This window comes from Hyperolius riggenbachi, chromosome 4 (genome assembly GCF_040937935.1).
Source record: "Hyperolius riggenbachi isolate aHypRig1 chromosome 4, aHypRig1.pri, whole genome shotgun sequence".
NCBI classification, from domain to species: Eukaryota; Metazoa; Chordata; class Amphibia; order Anura; family Hyperoliidae; genus Hyperolius; species Hyperolius riggenbachi.
The window spans coordinates 210,018,952-210,046,527 of NC_090649.1; the positions used below are offsets into that span (position 1 = coordinate 210,018,952).

The 27,576-nt window shown below is 46.6% G+C and overlaps 1 protein-coding gene across 2 annotated transcripts in view; it reads right to left on the bottom strand.

Annotated features, from left to right (window-relative positions):
• The window catches only part of THPO (thrombopoietin), a 57,994-nt gene that overhangs the window by 8,716 nt on the left and 21,702 nt on the right, over positions 1 to 27,576 (bottom strand). For both annotated transcript variants that reach the window (XM_068279348.1, XM_068279349.1), the window contains exon 2: positions 513 to 640. In XM_068279348.1, the coding sequence (XP_068135449.1) occupies positions 513 to 640 (128 nt within the window). The remainder of the gene's footprint in view (positions 1 to 512; positions 641 to 27,576) is intronic.

Sequence of the window (27,576 nt, forward strand, 5' to 3'; positions counted from 1 at the left end):
AGGCTGCAGAGGTATTACAACCAACACAACATTTCTGTTAGCTATGAAGTTGTGTTTGAAAAATGACCAGTATCCTTTTCATCTGGAAGATATACTTGAGCTCCATTGTGGAGTGTGTGGAGCTTAAGAGGCAGCTGCATCACCCTGTATAAAATCGTATAAAAACCCTACAGCATTTTATGATTAAAGATGGTCAATTGCATGCTAATAATTTTAGCTTTAATGCAAATTGTATTCAGCTTGGAATTGGGCCAATGAAAATTAGAAGGACGTGTACTTGATTGGCTCAATTTCAAAGTGCATTTAATTTGCATGCAAGCCACATTATTAGCATTTTACTGACTATCTCTGTTTATGACCCAAGCTCATAACATTGATGTATATGGACATGTTTGTGTCACAGCTGCTCCTGGCATGCTGTTCTCATACCACTGAAGGTGCATAGCTTGGCTCACCACCCTATTTTCTGTTATCACTCAGATCTTCCCCTCTTCATACAAGCCTCTCCTCACCGCCAGCCTCTCTTCCATTGTCTTGGTACGGTTCACATAGACAAGTATAATCCGATGGTCACACACTATTCTGGAGGTCATCCTGCTCATGCCAGGGCTCAGAATAAGAAACATCAGAAGATAAACTCCTAGAGAAAAAAATACATGTAGTTAAAGGACAACTAGCAAAGTTAACTAAATTCTAAATGCCACATACAGTATATTTCCAGTAATTAGTAGCAAATAGCAATACAAGGGCTTTTTTCATCTTTTCATGTTTTATGTGAAGAAAATTATATTAACAGAGAACAGTTCTCACTGTAGGCATTACTATGTAGGGCGGTGTCACATTCAGCATACAGAAACAATCCTCACTGGCTCTAATACTCTGAGTAAAATATAGCTTCAAATGCTTGTAAATAGTCATCAGCTGCAGCTCTGTCTGTGTGCTCCTGTGTCTCTCTCTCTCTGCCATGCAGTCTAAAACAAACAGTTTACAGCCAAGTTACAGTACATCTCTGCCTCCCCCTCCCCCCAATTCTGACACAAAATTGTTACAAACAATTGGTGAACAAGGCATTTTTTTTTCACACAGGCTGTGCTGAGAGACCTCTGAAAAGCTTTGTAGAGATCCTGGCTAAAAGCTGTATAGGTACGTGGGGTTTACAGAAAAACAGTTTCTTTGATAGTTGTTCTTTAAGTTTATTATTCTGCCACATAATTTGCTGCTAATCTACAGGGATGCCAATGCATTGATTCTTAGATATTAAGATGGGGTAGGTAATCTGCAAATGTTCTGTATTAGCATAGTTGTTAAAGCTGAATTCATAAATCTAGTTATTTATATTAAATATTAAAGCCAAATGGTGGCCTCATTACAATTTTTTTTAATTCAACGAATGTTATCTTTTTATTTCGCTCAAATGAAAAATTAGACTTTTTTTGACCAATGTACCACACACATGTCTGATTTTGACACAATCATGACAAAAATGAGTGAATAAAATACATACATTGGATGTACAGTGGAGGAAATAAATATTTGACCCCTCACTCATTTTGTAAGTTTGTCCAATGACAAAGAAATGAAAAGTCTCAGAACAGTATCATTTCAATGGTAGGTTTATTAGAGAAGAGGAAGCGAAGCCGGCACCATCAATCGTATCAATGCTCTTTTATTGAAGTAAAATATGCATACAGCTAAATGTGCGACGTTTCGAGGCAAATAAGCCCCTTTCTCAAGCTAAGCTGTGCATGGTCAAAAAATGACAAATGAACAAACACGTTTATATATACAACATGGAGTACAGGCAGCCAATCAGCATTGCTGATGCAGAAATCAACCAATCAAATCAGGTCCTACCAAGTGGACCTGATAGAGAACTACATTGCTGCCTACCTCATTGGATCGTTTGAAGTGGAGTATGCCCACCTCTCCCACTACGTCAATCTCACGAGGGGCAAACGGCTTCTCTATTGCTGGGCTGTGAGCGCGGAAGCGCGTCTCCGCCAAGCCATAGACATGCCAGATTATGGTATCGCTATATTGATGATGTCTTTTGCGTGTGGGCGGGGCCACATTCGACCTTTGAAGCCTTTGTTTCTGAACTGATGTCTAGATGTACTGATATACGCCTGACCATTCACCATTCTGAAAGTCAGATTAATTTTTTGGACACACTTGTGTACAGACAAGACGATAAATTAAGGACAGATATTTTTGTTAAACCTACAGATGTCAATTCACTTTTACATTATGACAGTTTTCATCCTGAGACAACTAGGAGAGCTATACCGATTGGCCAACTACGTAGGGTTCAGACGATAGTTGATGACGGGGTGACTAGACAGCAGAGGTTGACACAAATGACGGATACATTTTCGCAACGAGGTTATCCAACAAATGTATTACAGCCAGCACATGACAGACTGCAGAGAGGACTAGAGGGACGACACAGACGAGGCAGAAAGAACAACACTGACCGTATCCCCTTTGTCACGAGGTACAGTACACAGAGTGAAGATATAGCTAAAATCATCAGGAAACATTGGTATCTTTTGGCCGATAGTTTTCCTGATATATCCTATTTTCAGCGCTCCCCATTGGTTTCTTATAAGAGAGCACCAAATTTGAGAGACCGGTTGGTACATGCAGATATGGGAGGCACTGACATAGGTAAATCAACTATCACACGGAAGGGTACTTTCCCATGTCTCCATTGTGTCCATTGTAGCTCTGTGACAAAGGGAGAATATGTGAGCCATCCACATACTGGAAAAAAATTTGGGATTAATGGTTACTATACCTGTGACACAGCTTACGTAGTATATGCCCTCAAGTGTCCGTGCGGACTACTCTATGTAGGTCAGACCACACAAAAGTTTAAAAAAAGACTGTCCTCACACAAACACGCTATTCGAGAGAAGTTAATAGATCAGGCTGTCCCTTATCATTTTGTTAAGGCTAAAGGTAGCCACTAACGGTCCAATTTCTAGCGAAAAATCGTTCGAGCCATCAGAAATTGTGATCGGATGAAAAATCGTTCACTACATCATCAACTAACCGATCATTGCTTCCTATCTATCACGACCAACAAGAAAATCCAAATTTTGGTTCGACGAAAATTCAATCGGACGATTGTTTTTATAATCGTTCATTATCGATTGTGCCCATCAACTGAGATTATTTACAACCAATCCGATCCGAATTTCTGGTCGCTCGAACGATTTTTCACAAGAAATTGGACTGTTAATGGCCGGCTTAATCATCATGTCAGCCAACTTAGATTTCAGATTATAGAACAAGTGCTAGCGTTGAGGAGGGGTGGTGACAGGGAGAGGAGGCTGCTGTGGAGAGAGGCACATTGGATCAAAAGATTGGACACCATGAAACCTAGAGGACTTAACAGAGAACTTGATCTGATACCGTTTATTTGACCTTGTTCCATGCTGTCCAGCCTCCATATGGCTACTATGATGTTCCCCCTTTTTATTTATTATTTATTTATTATACATTTTTGATATATTTTCTATATACTTTGTAGACTTTTACAGTCCTTGGCCCCTGTGCCCCATGACATGCGGCCTTGTCTCCGCTGCCTCCACCTCTCTCTGACTTCGTTTGTTAGGCTTATATTTAATTTATAATTTTTATTTCATTTTATTTTTATATCTATTGTTATATTTATATTTATATTTTTATTTTCATTTTTTATTTTTTATTCTATGTATACACATCTGTGTTTTATTATTTTTCATTATTGTTCACATTTATTTAATATTTATTTCATTATCATTATTATTATTTCTTTTCTTTTATTTATATTTATTTTTGTTTATTTAGGACTCATCTAGCAAATACAACTATATGTGCCCGCTGGCCCCCCGCTGTCCTGACGGACTGTTAGATCTGAGTAACGATATGTTCCCTTTTTTGGCCAACTTCATCTATATATAGTAGTAATCCCTCCAGCAATGTGCTTTATAGAGACACGGGACACACTGTGCTTTAGCGGTGCCGTTGCTAGACAACGGACACACGCTCTTCCTCCCACTGGGGGCGGACACTCTTGGCTCTCCATTCACATCTATAGTGACGAATGAGCGGATGCCTACCCGCTCGCGTCACTAGTTGCTGGGCAGAAGGGGAGTCGGCGGCGAGTTGCCCCCATCTCCTCATGACATAGTGCGGGACGTCTCCTCTCAGGTCCGCCGGGGGCGTGGCTTGGCGGAGACGCGCTTCCGCGCTCGCAGCCCAGCAATAGAGAAGCCGTTTACCCCTCGTGAGATTGACGTAGTGTGAGAGGTGGGCATACTCCACTTCAAACGATCCAATGAGGTAGGCAGCAATGTAGATCTCTTTCAGGTCCACTTGGTAGGACCTGATTTGATTGGTTGATTTCTGCATCAGCAATGCTGATTGGCTGCCTGTACTCCATGTTGTATATATAAACGTGTTTGTTCATTTGTCATTTTTTGACCATGCACAGCTTAGCTTGAGAAAGGGGCTTATTTGCCTCGAAACGTCGCACATTTAGCTGTATGCATATTTTACTTCAATAAAAGAGCATTGATACGATTGATGGTGCCGGCTTCGCTTCCTCTTCTCTACTAAGACCCTGGAGTGTTGCCAGGATAGCCGAGGCACATCACCTCTTTGATACAGGGGAGTGCTCCACTACTCTACAGATACAAATGGTAGGTTTATTTTAACAGTGGCAGATAGCACATCAAAAGGAAAATCGAAAAAATAACCTTAAATAAAAGATAGCAACTGATTTGCATTTCATTGAGTGAAATAAGTTTTTGAACCCTCTAACAATAAAAGACTTAATACTTAGTGGAAAAACCCTTGTTTGCAAGCACAGAGGTCAAACGTTTCTTGTAATTGATGACCAAGTTTGCACACATTTTAGGAGGAATGTTGGTCCACTCCTCTTTGCAGATCATCTCTAAATCCCTAAGGTTTCGAGGCTGTCTCTGTGCAACTCTGAGCTTGAGCTCCCTCCATAGGTTTTCTATTGGATTAAGGTCCGGAGACTGACTAGGCCACTCCATGACCTTAATGTGCTTCTTCTTGAGCCACTCCTTTGTTGCCTTTGCTGTATGTTTTGGGTCATTGTCGTGCTGGAACACCCATCCACGACCCATTTTCAGTTTCCTGGCAGAGGGAAGGAGGTTGTCGTTCAGGATTTCATGATACATGGCTCCGTCCATTTTCCCGTTAATGCGATTAAGTTGTCCTGTGCCCTTAGCAGAAAAACACCCCCAAAGCAAAATGTTTCCACCCCCATGCTTGACGGTGGGGACGGTGTTTTGGGGGTCATAGGCATCATTTTTCTTCCTCCAAACACAGCGAGTTGAGTTAATGCCAAAGAGCTCTATTTTGGTCTCATCAGACCACAGCACCTTCTCCCAGTCACTCACAGAATCATTCAGGTGTTCATTGGCAAACTTCAGACGGGCCTGCACATGTGCCTTCTTGAGCAGGGGGACCTTGCGAGCCCTGCAGGATTTTAATCCATTGCGGTGTAATGTGTTTCCAATGGTTTTCTTGGTGACTGTGGTCCCTGCTAATTTGAGGTCATTCACTAACTCCTCCCGTGTAGTTCTAGGATGCTTTTTCACCTTTCTCAGAACCATTGACACCCCACAAGGTAAGATCTTGCGTGGAGCCCCAGAGCGAGGTCGATTGATGGTCATTTTGTGCTCCTTCCATTTTTGATCAATCGCACCAACAGTTGTCACCTTCTCTCCCAGCTTCTTGCTAATTGTTTTGTAGCCCATTCCAGCCTTGTGCAGGTCTACAATTTAGTCTCTGACATCCTTGGACAGCTCTTTGGTCTTTCCCATGTTGGAGAGTTTGGAGTCTGCTTGATTGATTGATTCTGTGGACAGGTGTCTTTTATACAGGTGACTAGTTAAGACAGGTGTCCTTAATGAGGGTGACTAATTGAGTAGAAGTGTCTAACCACTCTGTGGGAGCCAGAACTCTTAATGGTTGGTAGGGGTTCAAAAACCTATTTCACTCAATGAAATGCAAATCAGTTGCTATCTTTTATTTAAGGTTATTTTTTCGATTTTCCTTTTGATGTGCTATCTGCCACTGTTAAAATAAACCTACCATTGAAATTATACTGTTCTGAGACTTTTCATTTCTTTGTCATTGGACAAACTTACAAAATCAGTGAGGGGACAAATAATTATTTCCTCCACTGTAATAATATATTTGTATTTGTCTGTATATAAGTTCTTTCATAAGGCAATACATCACTTGTAGAACACCTGCTCAGAAGCCCTGGCAATGGATAATTACTACATTATCGACTTTACTGACTGTTGTAGCTGTAATAGCAATCCTCTTATATAGTCTGTCTGTATTTTCCCTTTTGTCATCTGAACAGTGGAGATTGGCAGTGGTAGGGCTAGGGTTAATCAGTAATCACACTAACCATGATTGAGCACTGTAACATAAGTAAGGCCAAATCTGTAGCTCAACAAAAACAAGAGATGCTGCATAAGAAAGAAGCTGAGGATTCCACACCATAATGGTAAAATAATAAAAAAAAGTATTTAGAAAAGAAACAAAAGCACAATTCATTAAAATTAATTAAATCCACGAAATCGACAGCTGATGGGGCTACATAGCAAACATAAGTACAATAGTATAAAACATGCATGATATCTCTAGTCAGAGCTTCAATTAGCAATAAGTATGGGAAAAATAAATAATACTTCACAAGCATTTCATAAGGGGAACCAAATAGTAAAGTCCACCACTCTTTTACACTTGCTATACATAAAACAGAACAGAAGGAGGCACACCGCGGACATAAACTTGCGTTCTATGTGTGCTGTTCACATGCAATAAATTGCCAGCTCATGCCAGTGGATTACCTCCTTTTGTTATGCTGGAGTTTCCATGTTTCACAGTACGTGATGTCCTTTTCTTCAAAAATGTTGTTTTATTTGTCTGGGAACACAGAGTTGATATGAGTTGGTGTGAGTTCATGATAGATGTGAGTTGTCCAGTGTTTTCTAATTTGACTAAAGGATATACTCCCAAAATTATTGTGGCTTATCAATATGTATTTTAACAAATGTAACAAATTCTGTCTGTTTTTTTTTTTGTTCTTTCAACAGTGGAGTCCTTCTTCTGTTAAGCCCTACTGTCATTCAAAAAGCAATGAATGGTGCAATCAGACACAGATGGATCATGGAATTCATCTTGTTTCTCTTTGGAAGTTGTCCTTGGCTTTTATTGGCTAACATTATCACTATCCTTCTGCCCATTCATAGGTCGAGATGCTGAGTTTGGCTTCAGTCCCGTGGACCTTAAACATTGTAACAATTTTTGCATGTGTTTTCACAGAATCGTGAAGCTGCTTGGAGATGGTCTTAGGGCTCTTTCACACTACAGGCATCGGTAAAAGGCTAAAACGCTGCGTTTTGGCTGCTGGCGCTTTTAAGGCGTTTTCAAGGCGTTTTTAAGGCGTTTTAACGCCAATACATTAGTATCAATTGTAATGAGAAACGCCGCGGTCAGCCCTAAAAAAGCTCCTGGGAGCTTCAAAACGCAACGCTCCACAACGCAGCGTTAAGTGTGAAAGGTAAAATGAAAGTCTATGGACTTTCATTTTACCTAGGAAAACGCCAACTTCGGCTGTGGCGTTAAAAACGCCGAAAAAGCCCTCTGGTGTGAAAGGGCCCTTTGCCTTTGACAAGTTTCTTTATAATTTTTCTGATCTCCTTCAACAACTATGTACTATGCCTTCTTTAGTTTATGTTCTGTGTGGGACACACAATAAATGATACCAAACAGCAACTTCTTTTCTCCATATACATAGACTGAATGGCTGATAGCTTAACTAGAGAATACTGTGCTTATGTCCACTGAAAACATCTAAGTATGTCATTTTACTGGTTGTTGTAACCAGGCCCGCCATCAGGGGGGGACATCTGTGACTCCCGTCACGGGCCCTGGGCCTGCAGGGGGGCCCCATCCCCGCCGCGGCCCTGGCGGGTGCCGCCCGGCCGCCGCTCGACCCCCCCTGGCCGCTGCTCCCTCCCTCCATCCCCCTAGCCGCCGCCGCCGCCTCCGCCGCGTCAGACCCCGATCAGGCGGCGACAATAGTGCGGGCGCTAGGACCCAGCGCCCGCACTGATATGCGGAAGTGACGTCACTTCCGCATATAGAGCGGGTGCGTCCAGCGCCCGCTCTTACTGGTCGGGTCGCCGCTGATCTTGAGGTCTGACTGGCAAGGTAGGGGAAACAGCGGCGGCGGCTGGGGGGGGCTCCCTGTCACTCGCTCACTAGCTAAAGGGGCTCCCTGTCACTCACTCACTACTTAAAGGGCCTCCCTGTCACTCACTCCCTAAAGGGCCTCCCTGTCACTCGCTCACTAGCTAAAGGGGCTCCCTGTCACTCACTCACTACCTAAAGGGCCTCCCTGTCACTCACTCACTAGCTAAAAGGGCTCCCTGTCACTCGCTCACTAGCTAAAGGGGCTCCCTGTCACTCACTCACTACTTAAAGTGCCTCCCTGTCACTCACTCACTCCCTAAAGGGCCTCCCTGTCACTCACTCACTAGCTAAAGGGGCTCCCTGTCACTCGCTCACTAGCTAAAGGGGCTCCCTGTCACTCACTCACTACCTAAAGGGCCTCCCTGTCACTCACTCACTAGCTAAAGGGGCTCCCTGTCACTCTCTCACTAGCTAAAGGGGCTCCCTGTCACTCACTCACTAGCTAAACGGGCTCCCTGTCACTCGCTCACTAGCTAAAGGGGCTCCCTGTCACTCACTCACTACCTAAAGGGCCTCCCTGTCACTCACTCACTAGCTAAAGGGGCTCCCTATCACTCGCTCACTAGCTAAAGGGGCTCCCTGTCACTCACTCACTAGCTAAAGGGGCTCCCTGTCACTCACTCACTAGCTAAACGGGCTCCCTGTCACTCGCTCACTAGCTAAAGGGGCTCCCTGTCACTCACTCACTACCTAAAGGGCCTCCCTGTCACTCACTCACTAGCTAAAGGGGCTCCCTATCACTCGCTCACTAGCTAAAGGGGCTCCCTGTCACTCACTCACTAGCTAAAGGGGCTCCCTGTCACTCGCTCACTAGCTAAAGGGGCTCCCTGTCACTCACTCACTACTTAAAGGGTCTCCCTGTCACTCACTCACTCCCTAAAGGGCCTCCCTGTCACTCACTCACTAGCTAAAGGGGCTCCCTGTCACTCGCTCACTAGCTAAAGGGGCTCCCTGTCACTCACTCACTACCTAAAGGGGCTCCCTGTCACTCACTCACTACCTAAAGGGGCTACCTGTCACTCACTCACTACCTAAAAGGGCTCCCTGTCACTCACTGCCTAAAGGGCTCCATGTCACTCACTACCTAACCTGGGGGTCCCTGTCAGAATCCAGGTGAGAGGTGTCTACCATAATAAGGGGGCATTCTGCCTATTTATGTGAAATGCTGTCTATTTATGTGCCTCATGACTGCTGAATTTGTCTTGTTGGGGGCCTAATGATTGAATTTTTACTTGTTGGGGGCCTCATGATTTGTTGGGAGCCTCAAGATTGCTGAATTTGTCTTGTTGGGGGCCTCATGATTTGTTGGGGGCCTCATGATTGTTGAATTTGTCTTGTTGGGGGTCTCACGATTGCTGAATTTGTCTTGTTGGGGGCCTCATGATTGCTGAATTTGTCTTGTTGGGGGCCTCATGATTGCTGAATTTGTCTTGTTGGGGGTCACATGATTGCTAACTGCGAGACTATGGGAAAAGCTGGATCATTACCATATGAGACAATAGCATTAAACCTACTTTTTTAGCTTTTTTAAACAGAAAATAAAACTGGGAGGTTCTAAAAAAATGATGGAGCACTTCCTCCTTCCGGCTTGAAGGAGGAAGTGCTCGATATCGAGGCTTGCAACGCGTCCATTCGGACACTTGCACCTCGTTGAAACGCTGGGCGGAGAGCGGCGTTCTGGGTAATTAACCCCGCCGCATCTAGCCGCTCAGCTGTGGCAATTAGAGCTAACTTGAATCACGAGTATCCACCATGGTTATTCGTGATTAATTTGTGGACAGCAAGCCTCCAACTAGCTCTGCCAACATGTAATGGCTACGCACATTTCTCAGTTTGGGGGGGGGGCCCGGACTGATGATTTGTGAGGGGCCCCAAAATTTCTGATGGCGGCCCTGGTTGTAACACATGAGTGTCAAATATCTTATCGATAGCTGCCTTAAATGACTATTAACTACTTAAAGGGCCAGCTTAAATTCATCATATAATCAAGATTTGCCAGTAGTGGTCACTATAAACAACATTTTTATAGGTTAACAGGTTTACCTCTTGAAGAAATACGCAACACTCAGTTGAATTTTATAAAATGATATTGATATAAAAAACAGATAAAGCATATATATATATGTATATATATATATATATATATATATATATATATATATATATATATATATACAGAAATATACATCTCTCCAGTTGTTGTCCATCATCCAATATACATTGTCAAAGTTCCTTTAATGAAACAAGTCCATATCAATATAGCAACTGTTCTTCTGTAGATTTATTTATTTAGATTTATTATCCTCCATCGATAATTGTCTCAAGATTGTACAATGTATGGTGCACACAAATATAGCTTTATCCTTACCAGTAGTATGTCGAGTTCTATTCTTATATAGTAGTATGTTGAGTTCTATTCTTATATAAAGAACTTTAGGTAGATAGATCTTCATTGAACAAAGCTGGGTAGTTGTCCCTAAGCTTTCAATTGCATTTAAATAGTAATGCTTACTGATTGGTATATAAAAAGTTAACTAAAAAAATTTAAACTGCTGAAGTTTGAAATGACAAGTCTGTAACGCTTATATAAGCTATCCTACCTACTAAAACCTAAGTGTCTCAGCATTCCATGGACCATGTCCCTGTGTGTGTTTGTTTATTTTGCTCTGCGCATGTGCAGGGACACAGAGACACTGACCCGCGGCTTGCAGGGGAGGACGGGGGCCAGGAGGGGCGGCCATGTGTGCGAGCGTGCTTGTGGTGGACGTGCGTGCGTGTTGGATGTGCGGCGGTGGTAGACCTAGAGTAACATTGGAAGGTAGAGTCTCTTTCAGGTCAACCTCAGTAGAGTTTCAGACTCAATGATAAAATATACCAGCCTGCCAGGCCTTTTATCATAAAAGTTTCTAAGATGGCGTCTTTTAGGGGATTTTATGGTGACGCACAACATTCAAACTTATTTTTAACTGGTACATCCTGACATTTTGTGACATTTTAAACTATCGGGGTTACCTGAGCCGCTGCGTACATATATGACGCTACTTGGCTTATTAACGTAAGCAATCTTCCTCTTTTCTAATCAAAATTACATCAATAACATTTTAATTATATCTTATTGTAACATCCGTAGAAATGGCGGCTGCAGGCACGCAGGGTGTCTCGGCAGCCGCCTTGCCTTTCCGCTCAGGGACTTTGCCCGTGTCTCTGGCGTCTAGTACGCCGAGGACGGGGTTGTCTTTTGCACATGGAGTTGCTGTATGGCGCGGCCGCGCGCGCAGGGAGGAGGCGCGTCAGCTGACCGGCCAGTCGGCTGACGTCAGAGGAGACTCACGGCGCTCCGGATTGGTTGATTGTTGTGGGCGCGGCTGTGGGGTCTCCTCTGCTTCATAAGCCTGCACTGTTCACTCGCAACTGGTCTGCTGTTGCGAATACTTATGTGCTAGCGCCAGGGCCGGCCCGCCCATGAGGCGGGGTGAGGCGGGTTCCTCAGGCGGCAGGAAGTGGAGGGGCGGCACCAAATGAAATGACTGCATAGACGAGAGAGAGAGTGCAGGCTGCAGTGCAGACTCTGCAGTGAAGTCCGGCTGCTCCTGTGTGGTGCCCGACCGTGCCTCCGACCCCGTGCCTGCACACACCGTGAGTGACTGACCCTCCCTCCCGAGTCCGCCCAGACTGTCTGTGCTCTGGCTGAGTCACCCGCCCCGCCGCCCCCCATTAGGCTATGCACCGCCGGGACCGCCCGCTGCCCTGGGCGCAGAAGAAGGGGGGGCGCTGTGATAGCGGTGGGAGCCAGAGCCGCGGTGAGGGCAGCCCGACCTCTCCCCGGGCCGCCCTCCATGCTCCCTCCTCGGACTGCAGGCAGCAGAGTTAGCGCGCAGGGAAGCGCTGCTGTACACAGTTGTTACTCACCTCCCTGGATCCGATCGCCGCTCCCGCCCTGCTGGTCTCCTCTCTGCAATGTAGCCGCTGATACATTACACACGCTGCGTCCTGTTTACACAGGAAGCAGCCACGTGTGTATCAGTGGCTAGGCAGAGAGGAGACCAGCAGGGCGGGAGCGGCGATCGGATCCAGGGAGGTGAGTAACAACTGTGTACAGCAGCGCTTCCCTGCGCGCTAACTCTGCTGCCTGCAGTCCGAGGGGGGAGCATGGAGGGCGGCCCGGGGAGAGGGAGGGAGAGGGAGGGAGAGGTCGGGCTGCCCTCACCGCGGCTCTGGCTCCCCCCTCCGCCATTATGAGGGGGCACCTACCTACTTAACCTATACTGGGCAAGCTACCTATCTATCCTATACTGGGGGGCACCTACCTAATCTAACCTGTACTGGGGGTAGCTACCTATCTATCCTATACTGGGGGGCACCTACCTAATCTAACCTGTACTGGGGGCAGCTACCTATCTATCCTATACTGGGGGGCACCTACCTAATCTAACCTATACTGGGGGGCAGCTACCAATCTAACCTATACTGGGGGGCAGCTACCTATCTATCCTATACTGGGGGGCAGCTACCTATCTAACCTATACTGGGGGGCAGCTACCTATCTAACCTATGCTGGGGAGCAGCTACCTATCTTTCCTATACTGGGGGTCAGCTACCTATGTAACCTATACTAGGGGCAGCTACCTATCTAACCTATACTGAGAGCAGCTACCTATCTATCCTATACTGGGGGGCACCTACCTAATCTAACCTGTACTGGGGGCAGCTACCTATCTATCCTATACTGGGGGGCACCTACCTAATCTAACCTGTACTGGGGGGCACCTACCTAATCTAACATATACTGGGGGGCAGCTACCTATCTAACCTATACTGAGGGGAAGCTACCTATCTAACCTATGCTGGGGGGCAGCTACCTGTCTAACCTATGCTGGGGGGCAGCTACCTATCTAATCTATACTGGGGGCACCTACCTAATCTAACCTTTACTAGGGGCACCTACCTAATCTAACCTATACTGAGGGGCAGCGACCTAATCTAACCTATACTGGGGGGAAGCTACCTATCTAACCTATACTGGGGGCACTTATCTAACCTGTTTGGGGGGCACCTACCTACCTAGCTAGCTAGCCTATACAGGTGGCAACTATACTGGCTACCTATACTGGGGGCACCTACCTAACTAACCTATACTGGGGGTACCTACCTATCTAACCTATGCTGGGGGCAACTATACTGGCTACCTATATTGGAGGCACCTACCTAGCTAACCTGTACTGGGGGCACCTACTTATCTAACTTATACCGGGGGGGGGGTGCCTGCCTATCTAACATATACTGGGGGCAACTATACTGGCTACCTATACTGGAGGCAACTACCTGGCTAACCTATACTGGGGGCAACTTTACTGGCTCACCTATGCCTGGCCACCTATACTCGGGGGGGGGGGGGGACCTATAGCTGGCTACCTATACCGGGGGGGGGGGCGCAATTTTTACACCCTCGTCCTGGGTGCATTTTAGCCTAGAAACTGCACTGTTGCCGCCGGCCTCCGAGTCCGACGACTCCGAGCTCTGCGGCCTCTCCTGTCTCCTCCAAGGCTGCACGCTGGTGACGCTGCCTAGTGCCTAAGCCTGCTGATTTGATGGCGGCGGCTGCCGCCCGCTCTGCTGCCCTAGCTGCAGCTGATTGTCACGGTCAGTCACTGAGCAGCGAGCGCCGCCGACGTGACCGTGACGATGATGAGGCTGGCTGGCTGCCGCCGGCCGCCGCTCACTGGCCCAGCGCGAGATCCCTCAGATCCGAGATGGAGCATGCCCGCCGCAGACCGCAGCCGTCTGTCCCCTGCCAGTGCAGGATGCATGCTGGATGCGGATGCCCGCCCTTCGCCGCCGCCAGACCCGGAGGGAGACCCAATCCCCGGTGAGTCAGTCACTCACTTTGCTGCGTCACTCAGGCTTTCCTTCACGGACACGGTCGGTTGTGTGGGGGATGTAATGTTATGTAGAAATATTGGGGGGGGGGGGGGCGCCTTTACGATCTTTGCCTCAGGCAGCAGAAAGTCCAGGACCGGCCCTGGCTAGCGCTCAGACCTTAGATAGTATCCGGTGTGCTTTGATCTGGTAGGAAACCAGGGATTTCACAAAAGACTAGGATATTGTATACTGTTTATTGATATTCTGTGTATGACTCTTGCTACCCTCTGACTCTGCTCTTGCTTATCGTTCCTGTACATCTGCCCATCTGACTCTGTTGCTGAACCCTGCCTGATATCTTACTATTCTCTTGCCTGTCGATTCTGCCTGCTCGCTCGTTACTGATCTTAGCCTGTCTGACCTCTCTGCTCACCAGTGAGCCCTTGTCACTGGTGAGGTGCTTCTTTGATAGTACCCACCAGCTCCTCTGGTGAGGTTAAGCCAAACTATCAGTTATTGGGCTTGATTCACAAAGCGGTGCTAACCTACTTAGCACGTCTAAAATCTTTAGACGCGCTAACCAGGGTGCTAAGTAGGTTAGCACCGGATTTCTTAATCAGATCGCGCGCTAACTTTGTGCGCGCAAAGTTTTACGCACGCAAAGTTTTACGCGCGCTAAGTCCCATAGGCTTTAATGGGCACTTTGCGCAGAGCGCCCTGCGCTCTGTGCAGTACGCGCGTAAAGTTTTACGCGCATAAAGTTTTGCGCGCGTAAAGTTTTATGCGCAATAAGCTTGTTTAGACGTGCTAAGGGGGTTTTCACAGGCGTGCTAACAGTTAGCACCGCTTTGTGAATCAAGCCCATTGTGTTCTAATAGTACCCATGAGATCCTCTGGTGAGGTTAAGCCAAACTAATCAGTTACAGTGTTCTATACCCACCAGCTCCTCTGGTGAGGTCTAGCTAAACTATTCTGTTGCTGTTGCACCAAGCACTACATACCTCGTTGGTTACCAGCTATACTTGCATTATTGGTGATACTGCAGATCACCACATAATCAGGTATAACGTCTGTATTATTGGTGATTCTGCAGATCACACATAATCAGACATCTGTTTTGCTACACCATTCGTTAAACTTATTACCCAAGGGGCGTGGCTAGCCATGAGAGAGTGAGGACGCAGCTCAGCCTTGCTCCGCCGACCTCACACGGATCCTGAGACATCCTGCACCCTCCGGGTGAAATTATTACCCCCAACCCACACCAATCCGCAGCGGAACATCACCCCAAGGCAAAGATGCCGAAAAGCGGAGCAGACAAAGCCGCGGAAGCCGCTGAGAGGCTGGCGAAGTACGCGCATGGCGCTGGACAAGATGGCGCCGCTCCGTCCCAGCGCCATGAGAACTGCAGCCCCAGCTCACCAGCGCCAGACACAGACACGGACGCGGAATCCATCAGCTCCCGCACCAGAAAGGGGCACACAGTGAGTAAAGACACTGGTACTAAGGCACGGAGGGGCAGATCGCAGCACAGGCAGGGGAAATCCAGGCAGACACAGGCCCAAACAGCCAACACGGAGGACACTGACTCAGAGGAGGGGGAACCCACCCGGGCAGACCTATTGGAGGCCATAAAAGCACTGCAAAATAGCCTAACCTCAAGACTGGACACTGTACAGTCAGATTTATCCCTGGTTAAAGCAGACTTAAAAAAGCTACGAGACAGGGCAGCAGAATCTGACAGGCGCATAGGGGACTTGGAAGACACAGTTAAACCAATGCAAAAAGCTCAAAAAACAAACCAAAAAGCTACAGAGCAAAATACCCTGAAGTTAGATGACCTGGAGAATCGATCTAGACGCTCTAATCTTAGATTTGTGGGCTTCCCTGAAAAATCTGAAAGCAACTCCCCTGAATCTTTTCTAGAAGCATGGCTGAAGCAAGCTCTGCCAAACATGGACTTATCACATACCTTCTCTATAGAACGGGCACATCGCATTCCTGGGGGCCCTCCGAAACCAGGGAGACCCCCCAGACCCATGATCGCTAAGTTCCTAAACTATAGGGATAAGGTGGAAATTTTGCGGAAAGCCAGAGATATACCACTTGAGTTTAACGGCACCAAAATATCCTTATACCAGGACTTTTCCTCTGAAGTACAAAGACAGCGCTCATCATTTATGGCAGTAAAAGCGGGCCTGAGAGCCAAGCAGATTCTCTATACCATGTTGTTCCCAGCAAAATTGCGAGTACAATATCACGATGAGACTATGTTCTTTTCAACCCCGGATGAGGCTGTCACTTGGATGGAACAGCAGGGAATCAACATACCTGTACTAGCAGACAAAAAGAAGAAAGGCTCCTTTGATTAAAACTGTAAGCGCTGATGGTTATGGAATTATTTACTGGGCGACCGCCCCTTTCTCCTCTGGACACAAACTCTTTATGAGCCTCTTATATGCCTAAGATACTGTCCGGTTTCCACCTGCTTACAAATAATTAGACACCACAGTGCCCAATCTGGGGTGCCTACAAGATGAAACCCCTCAAGGACTTATGCATAACATTGTAATGTTTTAAGACTTACAGGGAAAAGTACATAGACCTGAAAGAAGATAAAACAACCAGCACTAACTTTTCCTTTATACAGGCCTATACTGCCACCTAGTGGACTTATGCTATATCAGTTCCAGGTTACAATGTTATTATGGTAATGCTGACAGTATTGGTCATAGGGCAACTGGTTAAAGGACTATGGCACTCAGTATGAAGGGCTCAGGTTAATGATGTATGTGCCTATCTTTAACTGAATACTATTACGCCAGTTTATACACATGCATCCATGAAGCTATTTACGGTTAAGATGTTCTTATTTTCTTATATGCACTATTTAAATATGTTGGGAGACATCATATATATCTCCTTTAATGCAAACAATTATACTTCACCCATAGGGGAAACACTACACTAGGTCGGACATGGCGACCGAAGTTAGTCCCCTGTACTAGTTAAGTTTTCAAGTTTTGGGAAACGAGACTCTTTGCAAGTTTAAAGCAGAGAGTAGGGAGGGGCAGACTACAGGGAAGGGGTTTTCTATGTCTTGTATAAGTTGTTGTTGTCTTTTTTTCTTTATTTTCCAGCAGACTATCCAGATGAGGGGCCATGCAACTGCACACATCGAGTGGAGGAGTGGTGAGCGAGCGGGGGTACCTAGCAATACAAAAATAGTCCTAATATGGCTATAATTAAATTTTTGTCCTGGAACGTCCGGGGAATGAATAATGCGATTAAACGCAAGCTGGTGTTTGAACATATACGTAAAATATCACCACAAATTATATGCCTACAAGAAACACATTTGTTGGGAGCTAGAGGACTAACCCTAAAAAAACCCTGGATCGCGAATTATTACCTTGCTCACTACTCCTCATACTCTAGGGGGACGGCAATCCTAATCACTAAATCATTCAAAGGTGTGATTATGGATGTTAGGGTAGACAATAAAGGGAATTATGTTATATTACGATGTCAGATAGATGGAAACCCGTTAATAATAGTATCTGTCTATGTCCCACCTCCCTTCAACGTCAATATACTGACAGATCTCATGAAAAAATTGCACCCACTGCTAGACGGACCCCTCATATTAATGGGCGACTTTAACGCCACCCTTGATCCAAATTTAGATAGACTTAAAAGGGGGGGTAGATCCTTGCCCGCCTTTCTTGGATGGAAAGAAACATATGCACTATATGGCATATGGAGATGGAAGTTCCCTACTACAAAGATATTCTCTTGCTTCTCTGATACTCACCGGACGATGTCTAGAATAGACATGTGCTTCGGCTCAGTGAACTTATTGCCCCTAGTAGATTCTATTGAATATCTCTCCCACGGAATTTCTGATCATGCCCCATTGACATGCCAATTACAATTTCGAAACAGTACCTCAGCAGCTTTATGGCGCATGAACCCATGTTGGTTGGAGGAGGAGATGGTTTTTAGGCAATGTCAAAAAGAAGTGACAGAATATTGGTCCATCAATGAGCAGGGCCGGCCCTAGACTTTTTGCCGCCTGAGGCAAAATTAGAAAAAATCGCCCCCCCCCCAGCCGTGGGGGGGGGGGGGGGGTGCCGAGCTGGAGGGGTAGCTAGCAGAAAGGGAGAATTGGGCCTAGCGGCGGGGAGGGGGGTCGGACCCCCCCCTCCCTCGCCTCAGTCCCCCGATCTGCGCTCCTCCTCCAGCGTAAAGTACCAGCCAGCGCGCATATGTTGAAGAGGCAACGGGCGGAGGAATCACTCACCTTTTCCGCGTTCCATCGTGCGCTCCACTGACGTCACTTCCTGCAAGGCCGTCCACTTACAATACAGTGGGCGGCGTTGCCGGAAGTGACGTCAGTGGAGCAGGCGATGGAACGCGGAAGAGGTGAGTGATTTCCCCCGCCTGTTGCCTCTTCGTCATATGCACGCTGGCTGGTACTTTACGCTGGAGGAGGAGTGCAGATCGGGGGACCCAGGCGAGGGAGGGGGGGTCCGACCCCCCTCCCCGCCGCTAGGCCCAATACCCCCTTTCTGCCCGCTACCCCTCCAGCTCGGCGGGCGGCCCCAGCGTCCATGGAGAGGCGGGTGCCGGCGCCAGGGCCAAAATCAGAAATTTTGGGGCCCCTCGCACATCATCAGGCCTGCCCCCCCCCCTCCCAAGCCCACCCACTGGCTGCTGAGCCCGCTCAATAGCCACCCCACCCCCGTGCCCGTAGCGTCAAAAACTGTGCATGGCTCCAAAGAAAGTGGCACGCACAGCACGACGCAGTAAAAAAGTGTCTCCCTCTGTGTCACCTCAGTTTGTGCAACAGTGAGGTTAGTGTTAGGTGTAGTGATGGGAAGGCTTGTGTTAAGTGGTCAGTGTAGGTTCAGGGAGGTCAGTGTGGGTGCAGGGAGAGGTCAGTGTGGGTGCAGGGAGAGGTCAGTGTGGGTTCTGAGAGGTCAGTGTGGGTGCTTGGAGGTCAGGTCAGTGTAGGTTCTGGGAGGTCAGTGTGGGTGCTTGGAGGTCAGGTCAGTGTGGGTTCTGGGAGGTCAGTGTAGGTTCTGGGAGGTCAGTCTGGGTGCTTGGAGGTCAGGTTAGTGTAGGTTCTGGGAGGTCAGTGTGGGTGCTTGGAGGTCAGGTCAGTGTAGGTTCTGGGAGGTCAGTGTGGGTGCTTGGAGGTCAGGTCAGTGTAGGTTCTGGGAGGTCAGTGTGGGTGCTTGGAGGTCAGGTCAGTGTAGGTTCTGGGAGGTCAGTGTGGGTGCTTGGAGGTCAGGTCAGTGTAGGTTCTGAGAGGTCAGTGTGGGTGCTTGGAGGTCAGGTCAGTGTAGGTTCTGGGAGGTCAGTGTGGGTACTTGGAGGTCAGGTCAGTGTAGGTTCTGGGAGGTCAGTGTGGGTGCTTGGAGGTCAGGTCGGTGTAGGTTCTGGGAGGTCAGTGTGGGTGCTGAGAGGTCAGTGTGGGTGCTTGGAGGTCAGGTCAGTGTAGGTTCTGGGAGGTCAGTGTGGGTGCTTGGAGGTCAGGTCAGTGTAGGTTCTGGGAGGTCAGTGTGGGTGCTGAGAGGTCAGTGTGGGTACTTGGAGGTCAGGTCAGTGTAGGTTCTGGGAGGTCAGTGTGGGTGCTTGGAGGTCAGGTCAGTGTAGGTTCTGGGAGGTCAGTGTGGGTGCTGAGAGGTCAGTGTGGGTACTTGGAGGTCAGGTCAGTGTAGGTTCTGGGAGGTCAGTGTGGGTACTTGGAGGTCAGGTCAGTGTAGGTTCTGGGAGGTCAGTGTAGGTTCTGGGAGGTCAGTGTAGGTTCTGGGAGGTCAGGTCAGTGTGGGTGCTTGGAGGTCAGGTCAGTGTAGGTTCTGGGAGGTCAGTGTGGGTGCTTGGAGGTCAGGTCAGTGTAGGTTCTGGGAGGTCAGTGTGGGTGCTTGGAGATCAGGTCAGTGTAGGTTCTGGGAGGTCAGTGTAGGTTCTGGGAGGTCAGTGTAGGTTCTGGGAGGTCAGGTCAGTGTAGGTTCTGGGAGGTCCGTGTGGGTGCTTGGAGGTCAGGTCAGTGTAGGTTCTGGGAGGTCAGTGTGGGTGCTGGGGGACGGAGAGACACTAGGATTTAGGCCAAAGTGCTGTGTGGGGGCGGGGCTTACCGGACGTGGTGGGCGGGGCTTACCGGGAGTGGTGGGCGGGGCTTACCGGGAGTGGTGGGCGGGGCTTCTTTCCGTGGCCAGGCGATCTTTATTGAAAACTTCTCTTCTTGAGGTCTGGCTGGGTGAGCCAGCCCATCACCTCAGTCATCTTGCCTCCTCCATCTTCAGCAGCACCAGGCCTCCTCCATTCCCAGCATGCTACCTGCAGCTCCTCCTCCCAGACCCGCCTTAGCTGGACGGCAGCCAGCCTGGCCGTGTCTTTGTATGCACCACGTCGGGACTTTGGGGTGGGGCCTACCGGGGGAAATCCCGCCCTCCCATTGGCTCAGTCTGACACTGGCTTCACCCTCCTCTGTGATTGGCTGGCATCATCACTTGCTGCAGCAGCCGCTCGCAGTTACCAGACATGACATGCTGGGAGCAGGGGGCCTGTAGCGGAGCCGCAGTAAGTGACGTCAGTGGAGCGCACGCTGGAACAAGGAAGGTGAGTAATCCCAGCCCGTTGCCTCTTATAGCTGCAGCCAGCCAGCGACCTAACAAGCTGGAGGGGAGCGGAGGACGGGGGACCCAGGCGAGGGAGGGGGGGGGTCCGACCCCCCTCCCCGCCGCTAGGCCCAATACCCCCTTCCTGCCCGCTATCCCCTCCAGCTCGGGCGGCCCTCCACACCCACGGACGGGCGGGTGCCGCCCCCGCAGAAGTGCCGCCTGAGGCAAACGTTTCACCCCGCCTCATGGGCGGGCCGGCCCTGTCAATGAGGGTACTACGGGGCGACACATGTGTTGGGATGCAGGTAAAGCAGTTGCAAGAGGCTCATTCAGAGCAGCTCTCTCTATTATCAGACAAAATGAGATAGCCTCACAAAAATACCTTGAGAAGGAAACTACCGAGGCACAAGCCCAATTACTTTTAAGTCCTTCTGATGAACAGTATGCCATATGGCAATCGGCACGCCGTAAACTAGAGCTTAAAACCCTGGAAAGGACGAAAAGGAAAGACATTATTCAGTCCCAGAGACTATTTGAATTTGGCAACAAATGTAGTAAGCTACTCACCTACCTACTAAGCTCCTCTGGTGGCTCTTCTGCTATCCCACGCATTGTGTCGCCTTCTGGTATTATCTGCCACACTTCATCTGAGATAGCATCTGCCTTCACAGAATTCTACTCTGAACTATATAGTACCAAAACAGGCCCAATAACTGAGGGAATTATGGACTTTCTTAGGGACCTGGATCTGCCGGTCCTGTCACCTGAAGCGGTCGCTGAACTAGATGCTCCCATCACCCCAACTGAAATAATTAATGCGATAAACACCTTTAAACGCAACAAAGCCCCAGGCCCTGACGGAATTCCCATAGAATGGTACATAAAAAATAGATCACTGATAGTTCCCCATCTAATGGCCCTTTTTAACCACATATTTGAAACAAAGACGCTCCCTGACTCTATGTATGAAGCCCTTATAACCCTCATACTAAAACCAAATAAAGATCCGTCCTCTTGTGACTCATACCGGCCCATTTCCCTCATCAATACTGATGCCAAGATACTCACTAAAATTCTTGCTACCAGATTAAATGAACATATCACATCCATAATACATCCTGATCAAACAGGTTTTATTCCTGGGCGTTCCACCAGACTCAACGTACGCAGGTTATATTTAAATTTGCACTATCCACATAAAAATGCCGGCTCAAGAATTATATTATCGTTAGATGCGAACAAAGCATTTGACTCGATTGAATGGTCATATGTAGCAACAGTTCTGAAATATTTCGGGTTTGGGGACTCTTTTCAACGCTGGTTCCAAATATTATATGATAAACCCAGAGCAAAACTTAGAATTAACTCTATAATCTCATCTATGTTTACAATTTCTAGGGGAACGCGTCAGGGGTGTCCGCTCTCACCCCTACTGTTCGCCATAGCAATCGAGCCCCTAGCCCAAGCTATACGGTTAGATCCAGCAATACAGGGGTTTAAAATAAACAATGTAGAAGAACGTATATCATTATACGCAGATGACATGCTGATATTTCTGGCAGATCCAGGTCCTTCGCTAATGAGAGTATTGGAGATCTATGACACCTTTCATAAAATATCGGGATTATCCATAAATTGGTCCAAATCGATCCTCCTACCACTAGATACCTTTGACCATCAACTTATAACAAAACAATCCAAATTGCAAATTGTCGACAACTTTAAATATTTAGGAATAAAGATAACACTACCTGCGATATCCTTCATAGACAGCAATGTCCTTCCAATCATTGAAGCAATAGAACTGAAATTAAAAGGGTGGGTGACCCTCCCCCTCAATGTTTGTGGCAGAGTGTGCATAATAAAAATGATAATTGCTCCTAAGCTGCTATATATATTGCAGATGTCCCCAGAACGGATTCCCCACTTTATTTTCAAACGTATAGATTCAATATTAACTACATTTATCTGGTCAGGCTCAATACCGCGTATAGCGCTCTCTACACTCCAACTCCCCACAAGCTGCGGTGGCCTGGCTGTCCCACACTTCTATAAATACTTCTTGGCCTCACAGCTGATACCAATACGAAGCTGGTTAGGTGGGGACAGACAGGACTCCAGTTTAGCAGCAGAGGCCGATATCGCTGGTTCTTACGAATCTCTATGTGGGGCTATATATCGATATAGAGTCTCCAATGCCCCAGCAAATACTAAAATTACCCAGACCACCATTAATATCTATAAAAAGACTCGGAAATTACTTGGAGAACCAATACACTATGTTTCCCAAAATTCACCTCTGTGGGGGAACCCAAATCTCTCAGAGTTACAATCCATCCCGGACGCACACTTCTGGCACATTCATGGGGTGAAATATTTATCCCAACTCTTTGTAGATGGCTCATTTAAAGACTTCCAGGCACTAAGATTTGAATTTAATCTCCCTAGACATGCCTTATTTAGGTATTTCCAGCTGAGACATGCCATTAGGACGCAACTGGGGACCTCTGGTGTCTCACTGACCCCCTCACAGCTGGAGACACAACTGCTGAACCAGGACAAAACCAAACAGATAACCACTATGTATACCTTCCTAATGACGCAGGATAATGGCCCAAAAGTACAAAAAATCAGACAAAAATGGCAGCAGATTGACGTATCTTTGACTAAAGAAAATTGGGATGAATTAGCAGAAACTTTCCCTAAGACCGTAATAGCAGCTAATGACAGGCTTATTAATATCAAATGGTTACACCAAGCTTACCTGACACCAGCTAGATTAGCTAAAATGGGCTCCACACAAGACGGAAGATGCTTTAAATGTAAGGCCCTCGACGCAGATTTTATACATTGTGTGTGGATGTGCTCAATGGTGCAGAGATTCTGGAAATCAGTGACTCATTTTATTAGAGACAAGCTGTCTATACCAATTGCACTGGACCAGGGGCGTCTCTAGCCATTTTGTCACTCCAGGCGAGAAATCCTGTGGCATGGTGAACACCACTCCTGTGGTGAACCCCACCCCCAAGACCCCCGAAAATCATAATGCAGCAGCGTTTCACCAGAAAATGTACTTATTGCGGCATGGGTTCACCAGAAAATAGTTGTTATGCAGCAGAGCGTTTCACCATAAAATATACTTATTGCGGCATGCACTCACACACACCACACACAGTACACACACACACACTATACACACACACACAGTGTACACACACACACACACACAGTACACACACTGCACACAACATACACACTATACACAGTACACACACACACACACACTCTAGACATGCACAGCACAGTACACACACTATACACACACACACACACACACACACACACACACTGCACACAACATACACACACACACTGCACACAACATACACACTATACACAGTACACACACACACACACACTTTAGACACGCACAGCACAGTACACACACTACACACACACACACAGTACACACACTGCACACAACATACATACACACACACACACACACACACACACACACACACACACAGAGAGCACACTATACACAGCACACAGTAGACATACACTATACACATACAGAGATAGGAGGAGTGGAGTGAGACTGAGAATAGCCTGAGATGGAGCAGTTTATCTGTATTGCAGTCCCACATTACACAGAGACTAGTTGCTGGTAATAGGACTGCTGTCCCTGCCAATCTCTTACACAAGTCAGCAAGCAGCCCTCCTGGAGTCTAGGGACTGTCAAAACTTTTCAACCTGTTTAAGACCTTATCTACACATGCAGTCATTATAACAATGGGGAGAGACCAGACAGATTTTTTCCCACTGACCCTCCAGACGAGTTCTACATCATGCTGTGTATATTTACCAGCTAGCCTGCCCTCTAATTGCACTTTTATCAGCTAGCCTAGTATTTTACATTGCCTTACATCAACAAACCTGAATACAGCAGACACAGGACCAACCCTAAATCATTGAATGAAAGGCGGCCTGGGGGGAAGTCAATGCCTGGCTGCTACACAGTCTCTACATCCACGCAGTTACCAGTAGCAGAGAGAGAGAGGGACTGAATTCTCAGGAGTCGGACTCAGGAGCTGATGATGCTGTACTCCTCGGATCCCTGACTAGGATGAGTGCCTTCTCTCACTGACTCATTACTGTGGTTCTTTGAATCATTGAGCTGAAGTCCAGTCAGCCCCGCTGCTGCTGCTGTGTAAACTGACACCTGAGTCAGCTGAGAGGCATTTCTTCTCTCACTACTCAGTGCAGAAGCGCCCTTGCCTCTTCCTGTCGCCTTAGGCGAAAATTTATAGCTGCCTAATGGCTCGGACACCTCTGCACTGGACCTTAAAATGTGCATGTTGGGGATGGTGGATCACTTGGCATGTTCCAAAAATCAAACAATTTTGGTTAGAATCTTGCTCTTTTACGCCAGAAAGGTGATTGTACTAAGTTGGAAGCGTCCCTCTCCCCCATCAATCACAGAATGGAAGAAAACAATTAATCAAGCTCTACCATTATTTAAACTAACGTATCAAATACGAAACCAATTCAAAAAATTTGATAAAATTTGGAACAAATGGATTGATGCCTTGGATACCACGGTCCCCAACCTGGACATAACTGCCTCTGTTCAAGACTATCATTAAATAGAAAGAGGGTTATCTCCTTGAATAACCAATAGAGGTATTTTATAGGGTAATACCCCGAACGCTCACTATTACTGTATATGCATCTGTCAAATATTGCGCAACACTCAATGGTTCCCTAGATTTACCTATTATCAATATATACTGGCCTATGGCCATTATTTGCTTGACTGCTGGTAGCTTTATGTTTTTTTTTCTTTTTTGTTGCTCTTGTTTTCTTTTCTTTTCCTTTCTGTTTTAATGTTTTAAATGTCAAGCTCTGGATACCTTTATGTGTAAAACTCAATAAAAATTCTCTTTTAAAAAAAAAAAACTTATTACCCAAGTGGTGTTCTATGACATCTTTCTATATCTGATACTCCTAATTGGAGTGAGGTAAACCAAAATATATCACGTATGTTCTTATCTTATTCTAAGAAATTGGCATGTTCTTTGGTACATCATTAAAGAGACACTGAAGCGGAGAAATAATTATGATATAATGAATTGTATGTGTAGTACGGATAATTACTAGAACATTAGTAGCAATAAACATATTCTCACATTTTTATTTTCCGTTATATACTTTTTTTTTTAATAACTTTGCATCATTCTCTAATATTTGCAGTTTACACTACTCAGCATTCTAAATGATTTTACAGAGCAGGTCAGTGAACTATTGACCTGTTTTCTGTAGAGAAAAATAAGATACAATGACTGACAGTTGAGATAACAAGCTTCAGAAGACAGAGCTCTCTACGACTTTGAAAGTCGTGGAGCTCAATGGCTCTTTTGCATAGATAACTGGAGCTTAACTCCCCTTGTGGTCACAGGTTGTACTTACATGTCTTGATCATATGATTTATTGTTTTCATAACAAACAGCCATCTGATTTAATAAATGCAAAATTATATAGGTCCTCCAGCACCCAAGGCTTAGACACCATAGTGCGCACAATCATCCCTCCCACCCCGGCCATCACACTATTAGACTAAGAGGTGACCCAGTGCCCCCAACACCTTAATCTCTAGTTACCTGGCTTGCAGTTAGTGCCATGTATCCCCTTTTCTTATTTCTCTCTGCTTCAAACACAATAGGGGATTGATAGTTGAGTGAGTTGTGCACCCCCTCCTACTCTGCTCCCTGAGGCTGCAGCCTCTCTTGCCTCTGCCTCGGCATGACCCTGCAAACTAATCTACCTTAATATATAGGTCTATTATTGATCTCCTCATTAATTAATAACTCTATGATCACTATACATGATTACCATATATCAGCATATAGCAGGCTTAGCTTGTGCGGTATATATCTCTGATGGGCAAGCCTTGCTAAGTAGGCATTACAGCAAGAACTGAGTAAAGTCAGAACATTTCTTCAACGCTATCTTAATATAAACATAACCTTGTACAGGGAACAAACAGCTTACTGCAGAGTATGAAACTAAGGGTTACTCTAACCAACAATCTAGCTCTGATTAAAGAATAACTCTGCTTACAATCATACATTCTTGAAATTCACTAAAATATCTGCTAAATATTGTTAAACATATATAATCAAGTTGAAGCAAGATGGAGATCAAGTGAAAGGCGGCGATGATTGGTTAAACTACTGGAAGCGGAAATGACGCAACGTGGTACGCGTGAATGGTGCGAATATCCAAATTGCATACAGGTGAGAGTCATCTGGAGCAGAGTTGTGATTGGTTCAGCCAATATTGAGTAGATGTGTCTTTGGGTATATATGTGACCTAAGTGGTGAGAGGGGTCATATAGTCTTGAAAAAGCCCTAATCAAGGAGTGAAACGATTGTCGACCTGCCTTTGCACCTCTGCTAGCTACATATTGTGCCTTCAGGAAATGATAAGTACATGTTTTTTATCCGTCAACTGTCCAGGAGCACCACCAGAGGCTCAAATACATAATAGCAGTGTGTCTAGGTCCTCACCCCGGTACTTGGGGGGTTACAGCAATAGGTCCACACAAAGGACCAGCACCATACAACGTATTTATAGCTCTTTAAGGTTTGATTGATGCAAACATGATAGCATCTTAGAAACAACAGACCGCTGTTTCGGCCTCCTCAGGCCTTTGTCAAGATGCCTATGATCACTAGGCAACTTGACAAAGGCCTGAGGAGGCCGAAACAGCGGTCTGTTTTTGCTATCA